Here is a 22,644-nt window from a genome sequence, read left to right on the forward strand (position 1 = left end):
ATAAAATACAGAGATTTCATGCTGGGCACATACTGATTTTATTGATGAAAATATTCACAAATAGCAATTTCCCGTACAAGTATTTATTCTTAGACATTGTAAACAGTTTGCCTACTTGTTGTTTTATACTTTTCTTTTGTATAGTTTTTCCTCTTTCTTCATATTCTAGACATCTTAAGAAGAAAGTCCAGACTACCAATTTTAGATTATGTCAACTATTAAACCTTTGATTATATATGATTATTTATATAAAAAAGAGCTTCAATAAAATAAGAAAATGATTATATAATTCTCCAGAATACCACATACACTAAATATTCTAAATGGTCTTGTTCATCATTCAATCTAGACAAAACCATTCATCATTTTTTGAGGACAAATTTCAAAATATAATTAAACTGACTGTAGTCCATGATCAGACAGCACAGATGTGTCTCCTGATCTTGGTCTGAAGGTAAGATAGTTGCCAACAGCAGACTGAGAGAGAAGTAAGCTTTAAATTGCTAAATTTGTGAAGTAAATTTGGCTTGCTATTAATTTTGATTCTTTGGATTTTTGCATGTAAACTTCAAGCTGGTCAAACAAAGAAAATAGACTGTGTCCAAGCTGTGTCAGAATGGTTCTCCTTAACCAATCCTGTATTCAATTCCTCAGCAATTCTCTGAAATTATTAATGCAATTAAACACATTCTGTTACAAGAAATAGATTGAGACAAGGAACTAGGTGTTAGACTCACACCTTTGACTTATCAATACTTTATATATCTTACCCATCCATTCAAATTGAATGATTATAGACATTATATACAGTGTGTATTCATTCTAAATAGATTCACCTTTCATCTAGATCCTCCTCTAAACTGGACAAGTTTTTCAGTCTGGTTGATTTACCCCTGTAATCATGCTGGTTTCTGGACAGCTTTTATGGCTGAAATGTCAAACAAGTTATGAACAAGATAGAGATACCTTTACAGTTGATGATGAAATTGGTCTGGACACTCAGCCATTTCAAATATATTTAGAAATGTTTTCCCTTTATCAGTACATTTATTTCTGAGGCTGCTTAAAGTATATGCTTGAATGGTCTGTTTCAAGGCTTAATTTCAGGATGTACATGCAGCCATAATCACTTTGAGACCAGTTAGTCTTTAGCCTGCTTGTGCAACTGATTCTACCCATGCAACCAGTGCAGAACAAGAAAGTTCTGTCTGATCTTAAAGAAGTCTACACTGTTTGCTTTTCAGCCAATAATTTTTTTTAAATAGTCTTGTAAATAGTTTTGTCCAGATTGACATTACAGTATAGGTCAATCGAGGATATCAAGCATGGTAAAGATGTTTTTAAATAAGTTTTATTTACCAACAGGATCAGTTAATTACAGTTGTCTTTAGTAAAGCTGCATGCCTTTAGATGATTTCAAGAAAATCAAACTTGAGAAAAATGTTCTAAGATTTTTAGAATGGTAAAAGCACATGCAAGTAATGATTGATTTTGCAGTATTTACAATAATATTTGTACTCTGTGACTTAAACATAGTAACAGCTATTTTTGCATTTTTTACATTTAATTAACATGAATTGTAAGTGCCATTTGCAATGTGTAAATTACTTTCTTGTTTGCTTCACAATATTTTACCTTTAAATATGTTTTTCATGAAAAGTAGCATGAATATTAAGGCATGGTGCTTTAAGGAAGGATTTTTCTATTCATCCACACATTGTTTTGTATATATTAACTATTGGTGGCAATGTCATTGTCTACTGAAAAAATAAAGGAAATATGGCATATTTCAGAGCAAAGGGGGAAATTCCAGAAAGTCAATTCAACACTGTTTTAACTCTTTAAGCTTTAAAGCACAAATTGCTATGTTCTTGCCAGGGTCTCACGATTTTTACTCATAAATCTTACTTCAGACGCACTTGAGAGTACAAAAGTTGCAGACAATTGGAATTATGAAATATTGAAAAGTTACCGAAAGTCGTTTTGAGTTATCTATTGAAATATCACAAATCCTATTCAGATATAATGGCACCAAAGTTCTCAAGATATTCGCTTCACGTAAATTGGTTTGTATTCTAAACTAAGAAAATATTATTTACTTTCTTTTTCTCGTATATTAGTGGGAATTGAAAGCAAAGTCTGAGGGATGTATAGGGAATTATTTGAAGAATAGAAAAATTTGATTTATTTGGTTCTTTGAAAACAAAACATCCATGTCTATGTAATAAAGTCATTATTTGAATAAGCCTCTCCCATACTGATTTGTGACATGAACTTACCCTACTTTGGAAATGTCCATTATACATGTATATACGATTGAACAAGAGATTTATGGAAGCAGTAACTGTTGGGAGGACAGTAACACTTTGCAGGGGAGTTAATTTTGTTATGGAAATCACTTTTAATACGCCCGTTTGAAAAACGGGCGGGCGGCGTCCAATTTTGTCCGGAGCATATCTCCTACATGTATGGAGGGATTTTAATGAAACTTCAGAGAAATGTTCACCACTATGAGGAGCAGTGTCGCGCACATGAACCAGGTCTCTAGGTCAAAGGTCAAGGTCACACTTAGAGCTCATTGAAAAATGCTTGTCCGGAGCAAAACTTCCACATGTATAGAGGGATTTCAATATTACTTGGCACAAATGTTCACCATTGTGAGGCGGAGTGTCGCGCGCAAAATTCAGGTCCTTGCGGCCAAGGTCAAGGTCACACATAGAGGTCAAAGTTCAGATAAAAATATGAAGATGTGTATATGGACCATTTAGTCATCATTTATTGAGGGATTGTAACACAAATGGTCATTATCAAGACTATGGCTGTGATACATATAATTTAGGTCAATATATACAAGGTCAAGGTCACTAAAGATGATGAAATATCCAGATTTTGTCCGGAGCATATCTCCTACACGCATGGAGGGATTTTAATGAGATTTTATAGAAATGTTCACCATGATGAGAAGCCATGTCACGCACATGAACTAGGTCTCTAGGTCAAAGGTCAAGGTCACACTTAGAGCTCATTGAAAAACGCTTGTCCTGAGCAAAACTTCCACATGCATAGAGGGATTTCAATATAACTTGGCACAAATGTTCACCATTGTGAGGCGGAGTGTCGCGCACAAAATTCAGGTCCCTGCAGCCAAGGTCAAGGTCACACATAGAGATCAAAGTTTAGATAAAAATATGAAGATGTGTATAGGGACAATTTAATCATCATTTATTGAGGGATTGTAACACAAATGGTCATTATCATGACTACGGCTGTGACACATGTACTTTAAGTCAATATATGCAAGGTCAAGGTCACTAAAGATGGTGAAATATCCAGATTTTGTCTGGAGCATATCTCCTACATGTATGGAAGAATTTTTATAATACTTTATGGAAATGTTCACCACCATGATATGTATTGCTCCATGCATGATATAGGTCTCCAGGTCAAAGGTCAAGGTCACACTTAGAGCTCATTGAAAAACGCTTGTCCGGAGCAAAACTTCTACATTCATAGGGGGATTTCAATATAACTTGGCACAAATGTTCACCATTGTGAGGCTGAGTGTCTCACGCAAAATTCAGATCCCTGCGACCAAAGTCAAGGTTACACATAGAGGTCAAAGTTCAGATAAAAATTTGAAGATGTGTATAGGGACCATTTAGTCATCATTTATTGATGGATTGTAGCACAAATGGTAACTATCATGACTACAGGTGTGACACATTTAATTTAGGTTAATATTTGCAAGGTCAAGGTCACTGGAGATGATTAAATATCCAGATGTTGTCCGGAGCATATTTTCTACATGCATGGAGGAATTTTAATGTTACTTTATAGAATTGTTCACCACCATGAGACGTAGTGCCCTGCACATGAACCAAGTCTCTAGGTCAAAGGTGAAGGTCACAGTTAGAGCTCATAGAAAAACGCTTGTCTGGAGCAAAACTTCTTCATGCATAGAGGGATTTCAATATAATTTGGCACAAATGTTCATCATTGTTAGGCTGAGTGCTGTGCATAAAATTCAGGTCCCTGCGACCAAGGTCAAGGTCACACATCCTGTGCATATCTTCCCTACTGATTTGTTTTAAGGTTCATTTAACAACACAGTGCCAAGAATAAAAACTTGCTTGCTAGATAACACTTATCCATAATGCCCCGATCTCCATCTAAAGCTTTCGTAAACGGGCATATTTTGTGACTATGGCACCCTTGTTTAACTTGGAAATGATTCAAAAGCAGGACAAAAAAGTATGTCAAGGCTCTTTCATGCTATGTCAGTCTTGTTCATCCTTTGTTACATGACACTAATACTAAGACTAAAATTAAAATGGAACTTGAAAAGTGACTGGTGCAAAATCTTTACTTTAATGTCACTCTGGGAAGTTAACTAGGTATATAGGGGGTTACATGGGTTAACTCCCCTGCATAGCGTACAGTCCTCCAGCCGACTGTCATGATTTTCTTGTTCATTCTTTTGTGGCTTGTATTTATAAACCTGCCTACTTCAAGGAATAACCCAGCTTCTATTAATCATAATTAAAACACTTGAATACTAAATATATCTACATAAACTATTAGTAGATCTATCACTTTTTAAATTACATAGGCATAAACTAACGTCAAGAAAAGTCATTTATCTGATATGTAATGTTAGTTTAGCAGTCAATTAACTTTCACTTGATGCCAGTAAAGTTTATCTGGAGGGTATATGATATTTATAATAGGAAAACAAATAATTTTTTATTATTAGATACTTCAATATGCATTAATTTTAATAAGATTTATAGTTTTAAGTAAGTAGTTCAAAATGTAGTAAGAAATTTTATCACCCATTATTTGATTGAATTTGAATCGGAAGATGTAAATATAGAACAAGGTTTATTGCTAATTTTTATTTTTATCGAGTTTGATACAAGTTTTTAAGTTTTTATGATATTTTTTTATAAACTTTTTTGCAAGACCAAAACAGATCTTGTTTTAATTTAGCAATTTCATTTAAATGACAATAATAATAAATGAATAAATAATGTCACATTATTTTTATGTTATCAAATTTAAAAAAAGTAAATTTGTTATTGAAAAATGTGTTAAAAGACATCAGTTTGCATGTTACATTCAACAATTCAGATGACTGAACTTACGGTTTTTATCCCCATATTTCAGCCCTGTTACTTACACTGATTCCATATTTTTATTTTTTTTTGTATATTTTGACCAATTTTAAGGGATATTTACATTATTCTAGCTATTTGTTCCTTTAACCCTTTACCTCATATATACGCGAAACAACGCACTTTCGACCCCCCCCCCCCTTTTTTAGGCCTGAAATGGTGAAAAAATGACCTATTTGGGCCCCAAACACATGTTTTAGTTTGAGAAATGTTGCTAAAAAAAGTGAGCAATTTTTCGGCGCCACCCCCCATCCAAAAGATACATCAGGGGGTTGCCAGAAGGGGGATGTGCCCCCTTCTGTTTGGGGGGTTTTTGAAGGGGGGGCGGAGTCCCCCTCATCGCCAAGAAAATTTTGGACTTGTGACAGGCTTAAAATGACCCCAGGTCGATCATAAGGTAACGTGTAACCAACCTGAAAAGCCTTTGACTCTATCTCAATCCCTTGAGAAGTTGCAGCACTTTGACATAAATTTTGATGGAAAAAATCGAGGCAAAATAGTGATTTTTGGCAATTTTGAGATGTCCCCTTGTTGCCATGGTAACAGGAAATTTAAGACTGAGCATGTGGTTACAAAGGCAATGGTCCAGTCAACATTTGTGCCAAGTTTGATTAGTATTGAAGCATTTTTAGCTCGACTTTTCTATGAAAAGGGGAGCTATCCTACTCGCCCCGGCGTCGGCGTCGGCGTCGGCGTCACACCTTGGTTAAGTTTTTCGTACCACCCCACTTTATTTCAGAAGTATTACAAGTATGGCTTTGAAACTTACCATACTTGTTCACCATCATAACCTCCATCTACAGACAAGAGTACATAACTCTGTCAAGGTTTTTGACAGAATTATGGCCCTTTTTTGACTTAGAAAGTGTATTGAGCTTGGTTAAGTTTTTTGTACCACCTCACTTTATTTCAAAACCATTGGAGGTATTGCTTTGAAACTGACCATACTTGTTTACCATCACGACCTTCATCAACAGACAAGAGGACATAACTCTGTCAAGGTTTTTGACAGAATTATGCCCCTTTTTGACTTAGAAAATACATTGAATATGGGTAAAATCCACTTATTGCCTTAACCCTTTGAGATATTGCTTTGAAACTTTTAATGCTATTTCACATCATTACCCCCATCTGTACGCAAGAGAAGGTAACTCTGTCAAGGATTTGTTTTAAAAATTAAGGCCTTTTATCGACTTAGAATCTTGGTTAAGTTTTTAGTACCAGTCCACTTTTTGACTGAACTGTTTGAGATATTAATTTGAAAGTTGGAATACTTGTTTACAATCATGATTCCCAAACATGTCCAGGAGAAGGTAATTCTGTCAAAGATTTTATTTGAATTATGGCCCTTAACTGTCAATGTTTTGTATTATAGGCAAGCAGTGTTCAAGGGTATCACACAATTCAGTAAAATAATTCTTCACTAAATATCTTAATGCTCATGGCCATTGTTCACTTTAAAAATACAGAGATTCTTGTATTGCCTTTTACTGCAAAAACTTTTTTTATTGGCAAGCAATAAAAAAGTCGAGCGCGCTGTCTTACGGACAGCTCTTGTTCATAGTTTCATAGCAGTTTGAACTTGTAAGAGGAGGCTTTTCAGTGAAAATGGCCATTTTTCACAATATGCTCATGGGGGAAAGGGTTAAAAATATATTTTTAAAAATATTTACTTCAGTTTCAAAAAAAAAAAAAAATTAAAATAAATAAATAAAAAAAAATAAAATGAATCTGGAAGTTTATAATGATGCTTTAATGGATATAACAGGACTGGTTTGTTTTGCTGTTATTGTTTACATTTTTTTCTTTTCTTTTATTTCGGTGGATCAGCTGTCTATGAACATTTCAGATTTGAACAATTGAAATTGATTTCCCCCCCTACGCTGTCATATTTTCCATTAGAAGCTTACAAGCTGCTGTCCATATTGAATATGTATTTATGTTACAATTGTATGTTACAATTGCTTGATACAGATTCTCTCACAACACACTCATGTGATTAAGCAATATAGTAATTTATTGAGTGCTTAAAACTTTTGTGAATTATAAAACTGAAATTTGTGATGAAATTGGGATTTTCATGGAAGTAGCTGGAATTAATATTTGTCTTGATCCTGTAATGATATTTACAGAGATTGCATTTAAGTTATCAGTAAAGAAATTTCATTTGGATAATGATTAAGTTGGACTATTATTAATTTTGTTCTATAATGTACATATTAATTGTCTAGTTATTTTACTTCCGGATTGATATCTGATGATATTGATTGTTTTGATGGCACATTTAGTATTCTGAGGGCCGCAACTGGTATTCTGTGAGCCGTACTTGGTATTCTGTGGGCCCCATTTGGTATTTTGTGGACTTATTCAAGCTTGTCAATGCTTTGGAATTTTGGGACTTGCTCGGGGCTCTCTTGGTATCGTTTGAACTTGCCAAGGGTCTCTCATGATATTCTATAGACATATCGAGGGTCCCACTTGGTATTCTTAGGATTTGCTAAGGGCTCCTCTTGGTATTGTTTTGACTTGTCCAGGGATTTACTTAATATTCTGTTGATGCAGCATGTGTAGTTGTGCACCTGGGTATTTTCATATGGATATATTTAGTATTTTTAGAGTTATTGCCCCTGACTTAGTAAAAATTTGCAATTTTCAACTTGTGTCGCACAAATCTCAAAAAGTATATGACCTAGAGTCATGAAAGCTTTCAGGAATATTGCTCATTATGTGTTGTTGTACACCTGGGGTTTCGCTTGTGGATTTATTCTGCTTTGTTAGAGTTATTGCCCTTGACTTAGTAAATATTTGCAATTTTCAACTTTTGTCACATGTAGCTCAAAAAGTATTTGACCTAGAGTCATAAAACTTTACAGGAATGTTGATCAGCATGTGTAGTTGTACAGCTGGGTATTTTCATGTGGATATGTTTAGTATTTTTAGAGTTATTGCCATTGACTTCATAAAAGTTTATGATTTACAACTTGTGTTACTGGTAACTCCAAAAGTATTTGATCTAGTGTCATGAAACTTTACAGGAATGTTGTGCACCTGGGGCTTCACTTGTGGATTTATTCTTCTTCTTTTTTTGTGCCCCCACGTTAGTGGCGGGCATTTAGATTTACCCTTGTCCGTCTGTCCGTCCTTCCGTCCGTCCGTCCGTTCACTTTTGTGTCGCACGTAACTCAAAAAGTATTTGACCTAGAGTCATGAAACTTTACAGGAATGTTGATCAGCATGTGTTGTTGTGCACCTGGGTATTTTCGTCTGGTTATTTTTAGTATTTTCAGAGTTATTGCCCTTGACTTAGTAAAATTTTGCAATTTTCAACTTGTGTCGCATGTAACTCAAAAAGTATTTGACCTAGAGTCATGAAACTTTACAGAAATGTTGATCAGTATGTGTTGTTGTGCACCTGGGTATTTTCGTCTGAATATTTTTAGTATTTTCAGAGTTATTGCCCTTGACTTAGTAAAATTTTGCAATTTTAAACTTGTGTCGCATGTAACTCAAAAAGTATTTGACCTAGAGTCATGAAACTTTACAGGAATGTTGATCAGCATGTGTTGTTGTGCACCTGTGTATTTTCGTCTGGATATTTTTAGTATTTTCAGAGTTATTGCCCTTGACTTAGTAAAATTTTGCAATTTTCAACTTGTGTCGCATGTAACTCAAAAAGTATTTGACCTAGAGTCATGAAACTTTACAGAAATGTTGATCAGCATGTGTAGTTGTGCACCTGGGTATTTTCGTCTGGATATTTTTAGTATTTTCAGAGTTATTGCCCTTGACTTAGTAAAATTTTGCCATTTTCAACTTGTGTCGCATGTAACTCAAAAAGTATTTGACCTAGAGTCATGAAACTTTACAGGAATGTTGATAAGCATGTGTTGTTGTGCACCTGGGTATTTTTGTCTGGATATTTTTAGTATTTTCAGAGTTATTGCCCTTGACTTAGTAAAATTTTGCAATTTTCAACTTGTGTTGCATGTAACTCAAAAAGTATTTGACCTAGAGTCATGAAACTTTACAGGAATGTTGATCAGCATGTGCAGTTGTGCACCAGGTATTTTCATCTTGATTTATTTAGTATTTTTAGAGTTATTGCCCTTCACTTACAAAATTTTTGCAATTTTCAACTTGTGTCGCAAGTTACTCAAAAAGGATTTGACATAGTCATTAAACCTTATGGGCAGGTTGCTCAGCATATTTAGATTTGCACCTGGGGTTTAGCTTTTGGATTTATCCAGTATTTGTAGAGTTATTTCCCTTGACTTAGTAAAAAGATTGACAGAACAGTGGCGCGGTGGGGGCACCCGTGTCCTATGGACACATTTCTAGTTTTTAGATTTATTGCCCTTGACTTAGTGAAAACCATTTCATTATGTTGTGTTATTTGTTCCTCGAGTGCTTGTGTTAGAATTTACCATTTTTACAGGAACAATGATCAACATCACTGTAAGGCTATGCACCTGGGGTTTTGCATGTGGATTTTTTTCAGTTCTGTTAGAGTTATTGCCCTTGACTTAGTATAAAATTGCAATCTTCAACGTGTTCATGCATAACTAAAAAAATATTTGACCTGTAGGTCTTTAAGTTTACAAGAATGTTGGTCAGCTATGTACTTATGCACCTTGGGGTTTGCTTGTGGATTTATTCAGAATTTGTAAAGTTCTTGCCCTTTACTTAGTAAACGATTTTTAGTTTTCAACTTGTGGCACATGTAGCCTGAAAAATATTTGACCTAAAGTCATAACATTGACAAAACAGTGGAGTGTGGGGACACCCTATGGACACATTTCTAGTTTGGAATTGTCAAGGTTCCCACTTGCTATTTTTCAGAACTGCCAGTGCACCTATTTGTTCAGAACTGCCCAGTGCACTTATTTGTATCTATTGAATTTATCTAGGGCTTAACTTGATATGGTTTGGTCTTGTTCAGGGCCGTTTTTTGATATTCTCCTAATCTGTCCAGGTCATGACTTGATATTCTCTGAACTTTAAATTCCAGAGTCCCTGGCACTAACTTTTCTTTAGATTTGCCCAGCCTGCTGGCCTTAGTATTGTTAAGACTTGTGAAAGGGCCTAAAAGATATTCTTTGAATTTACCCAGGGTCCCACTTGGTATTCTTTTGTTTTGCCAAGAGCTCCTCAAAGTATGGTTTGGATGTATTCAGCTTCAGGGCTAGCCTGGGTATTCTTTAAATTGGTCTTTTTTTGTACTCTGAAGATTTGTCAAGCAGCTCTTGGACTTTTAGGGACTTATATTAACATTGAGTCCAGCCTCAGTATGGTATAAACTTGTCCAGGGCTTCTTTAAAAACTTTGACGAGTGTTCCAGGGCCACTTTTATTTATCATCGATCTGAAAGTCAGGACTTTGTACGTGCAATACTGAAGTACATGTTGATGTTTACTCAGTTCCTTGTGGGATGAAATATTATGTTGAGAGTAATTATTACTCAGTAGCACAGCAAGATATATCATTATTTACTTATTCCTCCACAGTCGGTGTATTGATCCAAACAAAGCATGAAAATGTGCAGATGGGGAAAAGTGATATGAAAGTGTTTTGAATTATAAGGGAATGGATACTACAATTTTGGTTAATTATTGAAAATATGTGTTAGTATATGAAAAAATGGAGGATACAGCCTCAATGCCTTTGAAGTAAGTATGAATATTATTACAAATAAAAGAGCAGAAGTTATTATTTGGCAATGGCATAGTTCATTAAGTGTAGGAGACAAAAAGAATTATTGCCTAATTTACTGGTCTTCCGTACATTAGTATTTTATTTATTTGGAAAATATTTAAAGTTAGGGCATTTTTGTAAGATGGCAGTTACAATGTGATATGTTTAAGATATAATAAACATCTCCAAAACGATTATAGTCTTGCACACTTACTGCTGTGGGTTTGAACCCTAAGTATGATGGATTCCTCTACATGTGATAGCCCTTTTAGCCATAGTCTGTTAAGTCAGATAATAGCCCTTTTAGCCATAGTCTGTTAAGTCAGTCATTATCAGTCGGATTGACTTCAAACTTGGTATGCATGCTTTTTTATCGTGACTTGAAGTGCAGTGCATAAGAACCGGTTCTCTGCACTTATTAATTTTTGAGCTATTGCACTTTGTTAATTTTCATACTTTATTTTTGTCCGGGCCATTTCTCCTAAAGTATAAAAGCTATGGACTTGAAACTTCATAGGATGATAGATCTTATTAAGAAGAAGTGCAGTGCATAAGAACCGGTACTCTGCATTTAATTTTTTGAGTTCTTGCCCTTTGTTAATTTTCATACTTTATTTTTGTCCAGGCCATTCCTCTTAAAGTATAAAAGCTATGGTCTTTAAACTTCATAGGATGATAGATCCCATTAAGAATAAGTGCAGTGTACAAGAACCGGTACTCTGCACTTCTTATTTTTTGAGTTATTGCCCTTTGTTAATTTTCATACTTTATTTTTGTCCAGAATTCTGGAAACAAAGTCATCCCTCGGAAGCATTAATCACAACAAAATAACATAAGAATTGCAGACTCGGTTTGATTGAGTCTGTACATGAGGGATAATGAATAAGTGCAACATCCCTCACGCCCCCTAGCACCGGCTTGAGCGGTACTCAATTCTCAACACTTTATAGTGTTGGCATCAATGATCCCGAAGGACCAGAAAATATAACAACACTGAAGTGAAGTACGGGGCAACTTTTTACGGCTGCCACACAGCACTTGACACAGGCCATTTCTCATAAATTATAAAAGCTATGGACTTGAAACTTTATAGGATGGTAGATCTTATTGATAAGAAGTGCAGTGCACAGAAACTGCTGCTCTGCACTTCTTATTTTTTGAGTTATTGCCCTTTGTTAATTTTCATATTTCATTTTTACATATTTCATTTTTGTCCTGGCCATTTCTCCTAAACTATATTGTTCACAAGGTGACACATCCGACTCGCGGAGTTCTAGTTATTTCAATCTTGACGTATTATGGGAATGCCTCTGGCATGTGGGCTGGTGGATGGGTGGCGTCCAATTTTATCTCCTACTCTTATGGTGGGATTTTAATTAAAGAAATGTTCACCACTATGAGAAGCTGTGTCAGGCACATGAAACTAGTTCTCTAGGTCAAAGGTCAAGGTCACACTTAGAGGACATTAAAAAATACTTGTCCAGAGCAAAACTTCTACGTACATAGAGGGATTTCTATATATTAATTGGCACAAAAATTCACCATTGAGAGGTGGATTGTAGCCCACAAATTCTTGCGGCCAAGGTCACTTACAGAGGTCAAAGTTCAGGTAAAAATATGAAGATGTGTATAGGACCATTTAGTCATCATTTATAGATGGATTGTTGCACAAATGGTAACTACCATAACTATGGCTGTGACACATGTAATTAAGGTCATTATGTAAAAGTTCAAGATCACTAGAGATGATTATTTAAATATCCTAATATTATTCAGAGCATATCTCCTACATGCATGGAGGAATTTTAATGTTACTTTATAGAATTGATCACAGTCATGATATGTAGTGCCCTGTACATGAACTTTGAATGGAATGATCCAAGGTCAAAGCAGGTCATATATATTGCACAAATTTAGCAGGTTACAGGTCAAACAAGTTAAGAAAGACTTTGGTTAGATGTTACCTTGGCAAAGTGGTTATGGTCACCAGCTTCAAATCACACTTCACCTCAATCTGTTGATATCCCATCAGAGACTTTTGATTCATTTGAGGAGGCTATCCAGCAAACTTTTGGAAGGTTAGTGGTTCTACTCAGTTGCCTGCTTGTGACTATAATAATATACTTTGGGGCACCTTAGGTCTTCCTTTGCCAGTAAAGCTGGAAATTAGCCATGGGACATTTACATTGTCAGAGTGAATTACCAGTAAAACCCATTAACACAAAACAAACTTAAAGGTAAGATAGCACCTTTGTGCTATTGAATGTTTTTAGGTGGTAATTTGAGATACTGTGCACAGAGGAGGAGGATCTTCTCAGTTTCTATTTCATTAAAGCTCACAGTAAAAGCACAATTTGTCATTGATTTCTGCTGCTTTGACTCCAAATTAAACGAGAGCAGTAATGAAAAAAAAATACTTTAAAAGGAACAGGGAGAGCAAAACGAGCAATTATTACAATGTATTTAGTGCGGCCAATCCCTGTGATGTCAAATAGTACACATCATGATCTTTTATAATTATCATTGAGGAACTTCAAGTCTGTAACAGTCTTTGATGGATATGTCTGTAGTTTGTTCAATCTTTTGTTCCAGCATTTTATTTTTCTCTCCCAATTATTCCAGACTGAAGTTTGTCCTTGCTCAGCATTGTAATTATAGAAAATATAATCCCAACTTTTTGTTTGATAGATCCATTGCAAGATATATAAGTTTGAAGCATCCTTGAATGAACCTATAAAAGTTTATTCAGATCACGTCAATTTTAAAGTTGAGGCTCTTATGATTAATATCTTGATAAATCCCCACTTCAAGGCTTCTTTGCTATTTGATATATACTTGCATATACAGTAAAACAGTGCAATTGTTTCTTGCCATTGTCAAGGGTTTCAAGATTGGGATACCAGTCAGGGATTTTCAGTCTTGCCAGAATGAATTGATTTGGCTTCATTTATAACCAAAGCACTAAATTCACCTTGAAAGGTTGGAAATAGTGGAGCAAAATGAGCTGTGTTGTTTTGACCTTCCATTTGTCTTTTCTCTGTCATGACAATACAGAGGGTTTTTTTTGGTGGATATTCCAAACTGAAGCGCTGGGGATTTTACTGACTGTCTCTGCAGGTCACCAGGAATTTGAAAAGCTCAAAGTTAGTTTAGTGTCTTGCCAGTCAAAGTCCAAGCTATTTCCTGTGGGATGATTAAAATTGACTTCAATAAGATATCATAGACCCAAATAGGTACAGTTGTTAAAGGATATAAAGCTTATTATGATGGACATTTCGTAATCTATTTATTTGTATTCAGGGGGTGTCCATGTCCAAGTGGTTAAGGTCTTTGACTTCATATTTTATTCCCAAGAATGATATTTTTGTCAGTCTAAAGGGGGTCTCTGTGGCTGAGTGGTTATGGTAGGTGACTTCAAAACATTTTCCTGTCACAATTGTGAGTACAAATCCTTTCATTTACTTTTTGACTTCATTATCCAGCTAGCTTATCAATTTTGGGGATGTGAATATGAAAATATAAAGTTACAAAGAACCTGCTCAGGCTGTAATACTATCACTCAGTGTATGAATGTCACTGTATTATGGGTGGCAAAGGTTTAAGCACATTGGGTTTTGAAAGGGTAAGTGTCTACAGGGACAAACCCAGCAAAAAAGAAAGGAAATGTTATTAAGTCAGTGAAGTTTGAAGTATAGAAATATTTTTTAGTAATTGTTATTTTTTCCAAATAAATAAACTGAACCTTCATAACATCCCAAGAAGTAAATTAAATAAATATCTGAATAAAATTTAATACTAGATTTATGAATAAATAAATGAATTTTCACTACCAAATAAATAAATAAATAAATAAATAGAATTTAATATTAAATAAATAAATAAGATACTTTATAAACAAACAAACAAACAAACAAACAAACAAGCAGACATTATAATAAACATAATGATGGTAATTAAAATAAACATCTCTGACTATAATCTATATGAATATGAATATTGATAAACACTGTTGTTATATCATTAGATAATAAAGGTGTTGAACTCTTAAATTAAGCTTTAAATTTCAAAATTTGCTATAGCAGTTGATCATTTAATAATATATGTCAATATTTTAGAAAGGCATTTGTTAATAATAATATTTTTCATATTATATCATATCATAGCTAGAGGTGTCATCGATAAGGATTTTTGTATCGATATATCGGTAATGAATTATCGGCGATACAGCGATATATCGATTGCCAGGCTAAATTTTAGCTTTCAAGTCTTTTTAAATTAATGTTTCCTAAGGACACTGACAAAGCAGTTATATTAAGACAAATGCAAAAAAGATAAACTATGAAAACCGAATAATTTGTTTCTTTTTTTATCATATAGCTATAAATGAAAACTAATGACTAGTAACTATAAAGTTTAAAGCCTTTTCCATTTTACTTTTGTTGTTGTTGTTGCTATTACGTAGTTACTGATCATGCTAAATCCCGTCCTTGCCGTTCCAATTAAGCCGAGTTTAATTGGCAAATTATAGTGTTTAGAACCTGAATATTTATTAACGTTTAACATTTTGTAATCATAATTTTTATAAAGAAACACTGACAAATTTTTCTTGGCATTTTCCCTTTTTAAAATCTGAATTGACATCCACTTAGCAGCAAGCGAGATTACAACGAAATTAGGCAGCATTCGTTAGAGACACTGGGAGGTAACTTTGGCATTGATTTCCGTTTTCATTTTAGAAAAAAAATGTTTCTGGCTTCCATAACTTTATATGTCACTTTTATTTTGACGTTTTGCGACAGTAAACAGGTCTATCAGTTCTATAAAACCTGTTCGCTGAAGTCTCTTTAGCTAGAAATATATGTGCATTCGATATCCGATATTTAAAAAATGGAATCGATATCGAATCGGATAACAAAGATCGTTGATACACCGATATCGATTGAATCGATGACACCCCTAATCATAGCCATTAAATTTTGCCATTTTGTCACCTTATTGCAGTAAAGGGTTTACTTCCAGTAAACTAAGGTTACAGTTTCATGCCTTGATCAGTAATTGAAAACGCAGTTATATGTAAAATAACACAAATTCTGTAGTCAGTTTGTTCATTTAGTTAATTGATAGGTATGTAATAAGAATATTTTGAGTGATGAGCTAGATTTTGTGAGATTTTAATTGTTCCCGCAGGTGGAAGCATTAAGTTAGATGCTTTAATATTATGTTATGATATAGACTCTGTTTTGAGTGCTTTTAATTATCTGGTATGTTACACTGCTAGAACAACTAATTTTCAGGTAAATGGGAAACAAACCACTTAAAAGACCGCCCCTTAGCCTTACAGGAGTTGGTTGCTTTTTCGTTGTTTTTGTGCCCCCACTTTAGTGGCGGGCATTTAGATTTACCCTTGTCCGTCTGTCCTTCCGTCCATCCATCCGTCCGTCCGTTCTCTTTTGTGTCGCACGTAACTCAAAAAGTATTTGACCTAGAGTCATGAAACTTTACAGGAATGTTGATCAGCATGTGTAGTTGTGCACCTGGGTATTTTCGTCAGGATATTTTTTAGTATTTTTAGAGTTATTGCCCTTGACTTAGTAAAATTTTGCAATTTTCAAATTGTGTCGAATGTAACTCAAAAAGTATTTGACCTAGAGTCATGAAACTTTACAGGAATGTTGATCAGTATGTGTAGTTGTGCACCTGGGTATTTTTGTCTGGATATTTTTAGTATTTATAGAGTTATTGCCCTTGACTTAGTAAAATTTTGCAATTTTCAATTTGTGTCGCATGTAACTAAAAAAATATTTGACCTAGAGTCATGAAACTTTACAGGAATGTTGATCAGCATGTGTAGTTGTGCACCTGGGTATTTTTGTCTGGATATTTTTAGTATTTTTAGAGTTATTGCCCTTGACTTAGTAAAATTTTGCAATTTTCAACTTGTGTCGCATGTAACTCAAAAAGTATTTGACCTAGAATCATGAAACTTTACAGGAATGTTGATCAGCATGTGTAGTTGTGCACCTGGGTATTTTCGTCTGGATATTTTTTAGTATTTTTAGAGTTATTGCCCTTGACTTAGTAAAATTTTGCAATTTTCAACTTGTGTCGAATGTAACTCAAAAAGTATTTGACCTAGAGTCATGAAACTTTAAGAATGTTGATCTGTATGTGTAGTTTTGCACCTGGGTATTTTCGTCTGGATATTTTTAGTATTTTTAGAGTTATTGCCCTTGACTTAGTAAAATTTTGCAATTTTCAACTTGTGTCGAATGTAACTCAAAAAGTATTTGACCTAGAGTCATGAAACTTTAAGAATGTTGATCTGTATGTGTAGTTGTGCACCTGGGTATTTTGTCTGGATATTTTTAGTATTTATAGAGTTATTGCCCTTGATTTAGTAAAATTTTGCAATTTTCAACTTGTGTCGCATGTAACTCAAAAAGTATTTGACCTAGAGTCATGAAACTTTACAGGAATGTTGATCAGCATGTGTAGTTGTGCACCTGGGTATTTTCGTCTGGATATTTTTAGTATTTTTAGAGTTATTGCCCTTGACTTAGTAAAATTTTGCAATTTTCAACTTGTGTCGAATGTAACTCAAAAAGTATTTGACCTAGAGTCATGAAACTTTAAGAATGTTGATCTGTATGTGTAGTTGTGCACCTGGGTATTTTGTCTGGATATTTTTAGTATTTATAGAGTTATTGCCCTTGATTTAGTAAAATTTTGCAATTTTCAACTTGTGTCGCATGTAACTCAAAAAGTATTTGACCTAGAGTCATGAAACTTTACAAGAATGTTGATCAGTATGTGTAGTTGTGCACCTGGGTATTTTTGTCTGGATATTTTTAGTATTTATAGAATTATTGCCCTTGACTTAGTAAAATTTTGCAATTTTCAACTTGTGTCGCATGTAACTCAAAAAGTATTTGACCTAGAGTCATGAAACTTTACAGGAATGTTGATCAGCATGTGTAGTTGTGCACCTGGGTATTATCGTCTGGATTATTTAGTATTTTTAGAGTTATTGCCCTTGACTTAGTAAAATTTTGCAATTTTCAACTTGTGTCGCATGTAATTCAAAAAGTATTTGACCTAGAGTCATGAAACTTTACAAGAATATTGATCAGCATGTGTAGTTGTGCACCTGGGTATTATATTGTCTGGATTTATTTAGAATTTTTAGAGTTATCGCCCTTGACTTAGTAAAATTTTGCAATTTTCAACTTGTGTCGCATGTAACTCAAAAAGGATTTGACATAGAGTCATTAAACCTTACGGGAAGGTTGCTCAGCATATTTAGTTTTGCACCTGGGGTTTCGCTTGTGGATTTATCCACCAACTTTACAGGAATAATGATCAACATCACTAAAATACAGGAATAATGATTCACATCACTGTGAAGCTATGCACCTGGGATTTTGCATGTGGATTTTTTTCAGTTTTGTTAGAGTTATTGCCCTTGACTTACAGTAGTATAAATTTGCAATTTTCAACTTGTTCATGCATAGCTCAAAAAGTATTTCACTTGTAGGCCTGAAAGTTTTCAAAAATGTTGGTCAGCATGTGTACTTATGCACCTTGGGGTTTGCTTGTGGATTTATTCAGTATTTGTAAAGTTCTTGCCCTGTACTTTAGTAAAAGATTTTTAGTTTTCAAAAAATATTTGACCTAGAGTCATAAGATTGACAGAACAGTGGCGCGGTGGGGGCACCCATGTCACATTTCTAGTTTTTAGAAAAGATGGCCTGGCTCTAATGGACAGGTGTCTTAAGGCTGATCACTTTAGGATTCAGCAGATAGAAGGTTAAATTGTAAAATTATCTATTCTTATGCAAATTGTTTACATTTTTCACCATGTATGGAACATCAAATGAGGAATTATAACAATTTGAATAAATTTGAATAAAAGTAATTTGAAATTAAAACAAATTAGGTCACATAATATACCTCATAGCTTTATTGAAAGTTACCCTAGTTTTACACTTGAATTACATTAACATGGCATTAACATTGACAGCTGTTGTTTTGTATTATATCAACACTGTTTTTATCAGTCTGATTATATTGGAAAAAAATACTGGTATTAAACAGGAAAAATGCTGGTCCTTAAAATCATAAATTTTATTTCCTCATTTTAAAAGGTAACTGTACTGAGAAGAATAAGAAAATAATAATTATAAAAAAAAATATCACCTGACATTTGACACCCACAGAAATATTATTGAAATAGTGTTTATAGGATTGTATTTCAGGTATTGAAGTGTCAGTAGAGCTGGAATGGCTTTTTGAATAAAGTTGGCAGCATCTTTCTAATGTAAAAGCCTTAGCTAAGTGAGCTGTCATGTAAAAGAATGCTTTCAGGGCTGCTAAGTGCCTTTAATCGTCATTTGCTCGTGAATTTACAATAGCTTTACAATTTATAATATATAAATCTATTGTTATGTAAAACATGTTTTCATGCCTGTACAGTGTACAGGGAGATAATATTGTTTCTGTCTTGTCAGTGTATCTATATGTTTTAGCCTTTGTTATAACATCTTCATTTTATAAGTCAATGCCTTTATACTTCAACAGATAATACCTCTGGATAAAATAGCTTCATCTCAATGTGTTTACAATAACCTTGACCCCAAAATAACCTTGATGTTTAAGGTCATATTCTCAAGAATTCTGAAAAGTTTCACAAGAACTTTGTCTTTTAATTCTAGTTTTCCGAAAAGTATGAATTATCATTATTTATTATGTTCATTTCCTCAATATGTTTTTATCCTAGTTCACCATTTCATATTATAATTTGCAGGTTGTGGGCGGAGATATTCCACGTGGTGGGTCATGGAGACTTTATGCAGTGGAAGCGTGTATCTGAGGATGTCGTGCCCATCAATATCACTTGTGTGGAGGACACGCCCAAAACCCTTTTCCAGGTCACAGCTTACAATAGACATGTTGAAAAGATCTTTGATGTCAGAATTGTTCAACCAGGTTTGTGTTCAGGAAAAATACATATATATTTTGAGGGCATTGTTGTAAAATAATGCAAGGTTCACATTCAGATGTTCAGTAATATAATCACGAGGACCGATCGGCCCAAGTGATTGATTGCAAAGCATTTGAACAATAACTACAACACAAGAAAATTTTAAATCTAATTCCCATTCTTAAGAATAGTCATAGGTTCAATCTTTTTAAGGGTCAAAACTTTATATTCTGCCATATATTGAATATATTTAGCCATAAATGATTATAAACAATAAAACCAGCAGAGAAAGGATTAAGCTGAGGAAAGTTTGAGTTTAAAACCATGAAATGTTAAATACAAATTTGAATCTTAAACAGTTTTCGGTTAAACTATTTTCAAGGAAATCATCTATAACTGCAGTGTGACTACGGAGTGGTTAACGTGTCGGATTATTTATCTAAGAATGACTAGCAGTGTGGGTTCAAACCCGTCAGGTACACTCATTTCTTAGTACTAAGGTTTGTTCCAGGAACAGATTCTAGAGTGTTTCAAAAAGCTTATACCTTCCAACACAATCAAACTGAAATAAGTTTGTATAAACTAAACTATCTGCAAATTAATATTTTTGTAATACTAAATTAGTTGATAGGTGACACAGGTTACCACTTCCACTCTGTGAACATTCAGCCTATAGCAAGATCTTTAAATGGAAGCAAAAAAATAATAGCCAAATTCCCAGAAATGGTAAAAAGTACATCATAGAAGCCACAGTGACCTTTGTGGAAATAGCTGAAATAACTTAATATTTTAGAAGTGCAACTAATTTTCCTGTTCCAATGGCGTAACTACTCTTCAAAAATGATTAAGGAAAAAGATGTTTATTAGTGTTATAACATCTGCAGACTCTCTGGGGCAGAAAGAGTTAATTTGCCTACTTAGCAAGAAAAACAAAACAATTTCTTAACCAATTTTCATCAAACTAGCTAATGTTACATAATGATTTTGGTTTGGTTAGTATTTTAGGTGAATTGTGTATGTTATGGCACTCAGGGGCTTTCTTGTTTCTACATGTACATAATGTCTTGGAAATGAATAACCTTGCTATATCAAAAGGAAAGTGGTAAAAACACCGCAATTAAAACTTGGAAAGCTGATTAAAGGAAAAATGACAAAATGCCCTTCATAGATAGGCCAAAGCCCTTATTTTAAAAATTGCAATGATGACCAAAAGCCCCTCAGTAAAAGTTGTAAAAATGACCAGATGCTCCTTAGTAGAAATTGCAAAGATGACCAAGAGCCCCTTACCGAAATATGTAAAATAACCAGAGGCCCCTCAGTCAAAGTTGTAAAAATGACCAAAAGCCCCTCAGTAAAAGTGACCAAAAGCTCCTCCTGTTTAAGGCTGACCTGTCTTTATACTGCTGCTGCTCTGAAAGAGTCTAATTCTAAATTTGTTTTGCACATTTCTACTGATCGACATTTCTAGAGCCATGTGTTGCAAGATCAAACACAAGAAAATTAAAAGTAATTAAGCTTGCAGTAGTTCATTAATGTTGTTTGATTTAATGATTAAAACCAGTGCATCTTGCAATGGCTATGTATAATTTGAACTGTTTTTAGTGCTTACAGTGTTGGATACAAACCATGTTGCCACAGTGAGCCGTCTAACCTGACTCAGCACCGTTGAATGCTCAAGTTTGCACGTGTTTCTTTAAATATTTTTATTGGCACCCCTAAAATTGATAATGGGCAATTCTAAATTCTAAGTAAGTTCATTATTCAAATTCAGCAGGACATGTCATATAAAAGTTATATGACCATCTCCTTATTAGGTATCATTATGACCAAATAAGCTTACTTTGAATTAAGAATATTTTGGCTTTTCCCAGAGCTAATCTGAGGGGTGGGGGTACAAACAAATGCTTCGGAAATAAGTGCAACAGTTTGACTAATCTATTACCAAGGGCAGTTTACTGTAAAGCTATAATTTGTACCGGAGAGGGGGATTAGCTAGGAATAACCAACATTTGCCAAGTTTCGAATAAAAACTATTTGAGAGATCTTTCAAAATTGTTCTAATACTGTTATGTTTGTAAACTATTCAAATTTTATGCAGGAACATTGTGTATACCATTGTGTATAACTTTTATCAATATAGTTTTACATATGTAATAAATAGATATTCTGTAAGGTGTACGTACAACATGGTTGTGTCCATGATTGCAAAGATAGTAATATTATGTAAATGCAGTATATTTAAGAAAATTTTTCTTTAGTGCCTGAATTCAATATTGTGTTGAAGCGAAAAGAAAGCAAGATTAAATCATCATGAAATTACATTCTTTTTTCTTCAGGTACCATTCTATGCCCAGCAACAGATTGTTTTGTACACTGGAGAGACCCTCCAAACAACAGTGAGTGGGGACTGAACTTTACATCCCCACAAGATGCCAAAAGATTCAGAGACTGCTGTTCGGTACTGTCAAATATTATATTTTTTTATAACTTTCGTAATAAATAATGCTTGAATATTATAAGTAGACCTTACAATATTGTAACACTTCTTGAAGATGTAGGGGTATTGCTTTGCACGTCATCTAGTGTTTTGTGAATCCATCAGTCTGTCGACCAAACCTTGTTCAACGAATAAATTGAAGGACCAATTACTCAAAAGATCAACTAACTTTGACCACAAACCACTTGTCTGACCAATGGCTAAAATGTCTACAATCTTTTGATTTGGTGGAAAAGTTTTTATACCCCCGCACAACTAAGTTGTAAGGGGGGTATACTGGAATCAGGTTGTCCGTCCGGCTG

At 34.2% G+C, this 22,644-nt stretch overlaps 1 protein-coding gene across 1 annotated transcript in view; it reads left to right on the forward strand.

Moving 5' to 3' along the window:
* The window catches only part of LOC132723881 (protein still life, isoform SIF type 1-like), a gene marked incomplete at its 3' end in the record, with an annotated part of 64,639 nt that extends 42,336 nt beyond the window's left edge, over nucleotides 1-22,303 (forward strand). The window contains exons 4-5 of the mRNA XM_060708684.1: nucleotides 19,669-19,850; nucleotides 22,182-22,303. Coding sequence (XP_060564667.1) covers nucleotides 19,669-19,850; nucleotides 22,182-22,303 — 304 coding nt within the window. The remainder of the gene's footprint in view (nucleotides 1-19,668; nucleotides 19,851-22,181) is intronic.
* Nucleotides 22,304-22,644: the final 341 nt, after the last annotated feature.

This window comes from Ruditapes philippinarum, unplaced genomic scaffold (genome assembly GCF_026571515.1).
Source record: "Ruditapes philippinarum isolate M1 unplaced genomic scaffold, ASM2657151v2 ctg10368_1_1_1_1, whole genome shotgun sequence".
In the NCBI taxonomy this organism is placed as follows: Eukaryota; Metazoa; Mollusca; class Bivalvia; order Venerida; family Veneridae; genus Ruditapes; species Ruditapes philippinarum.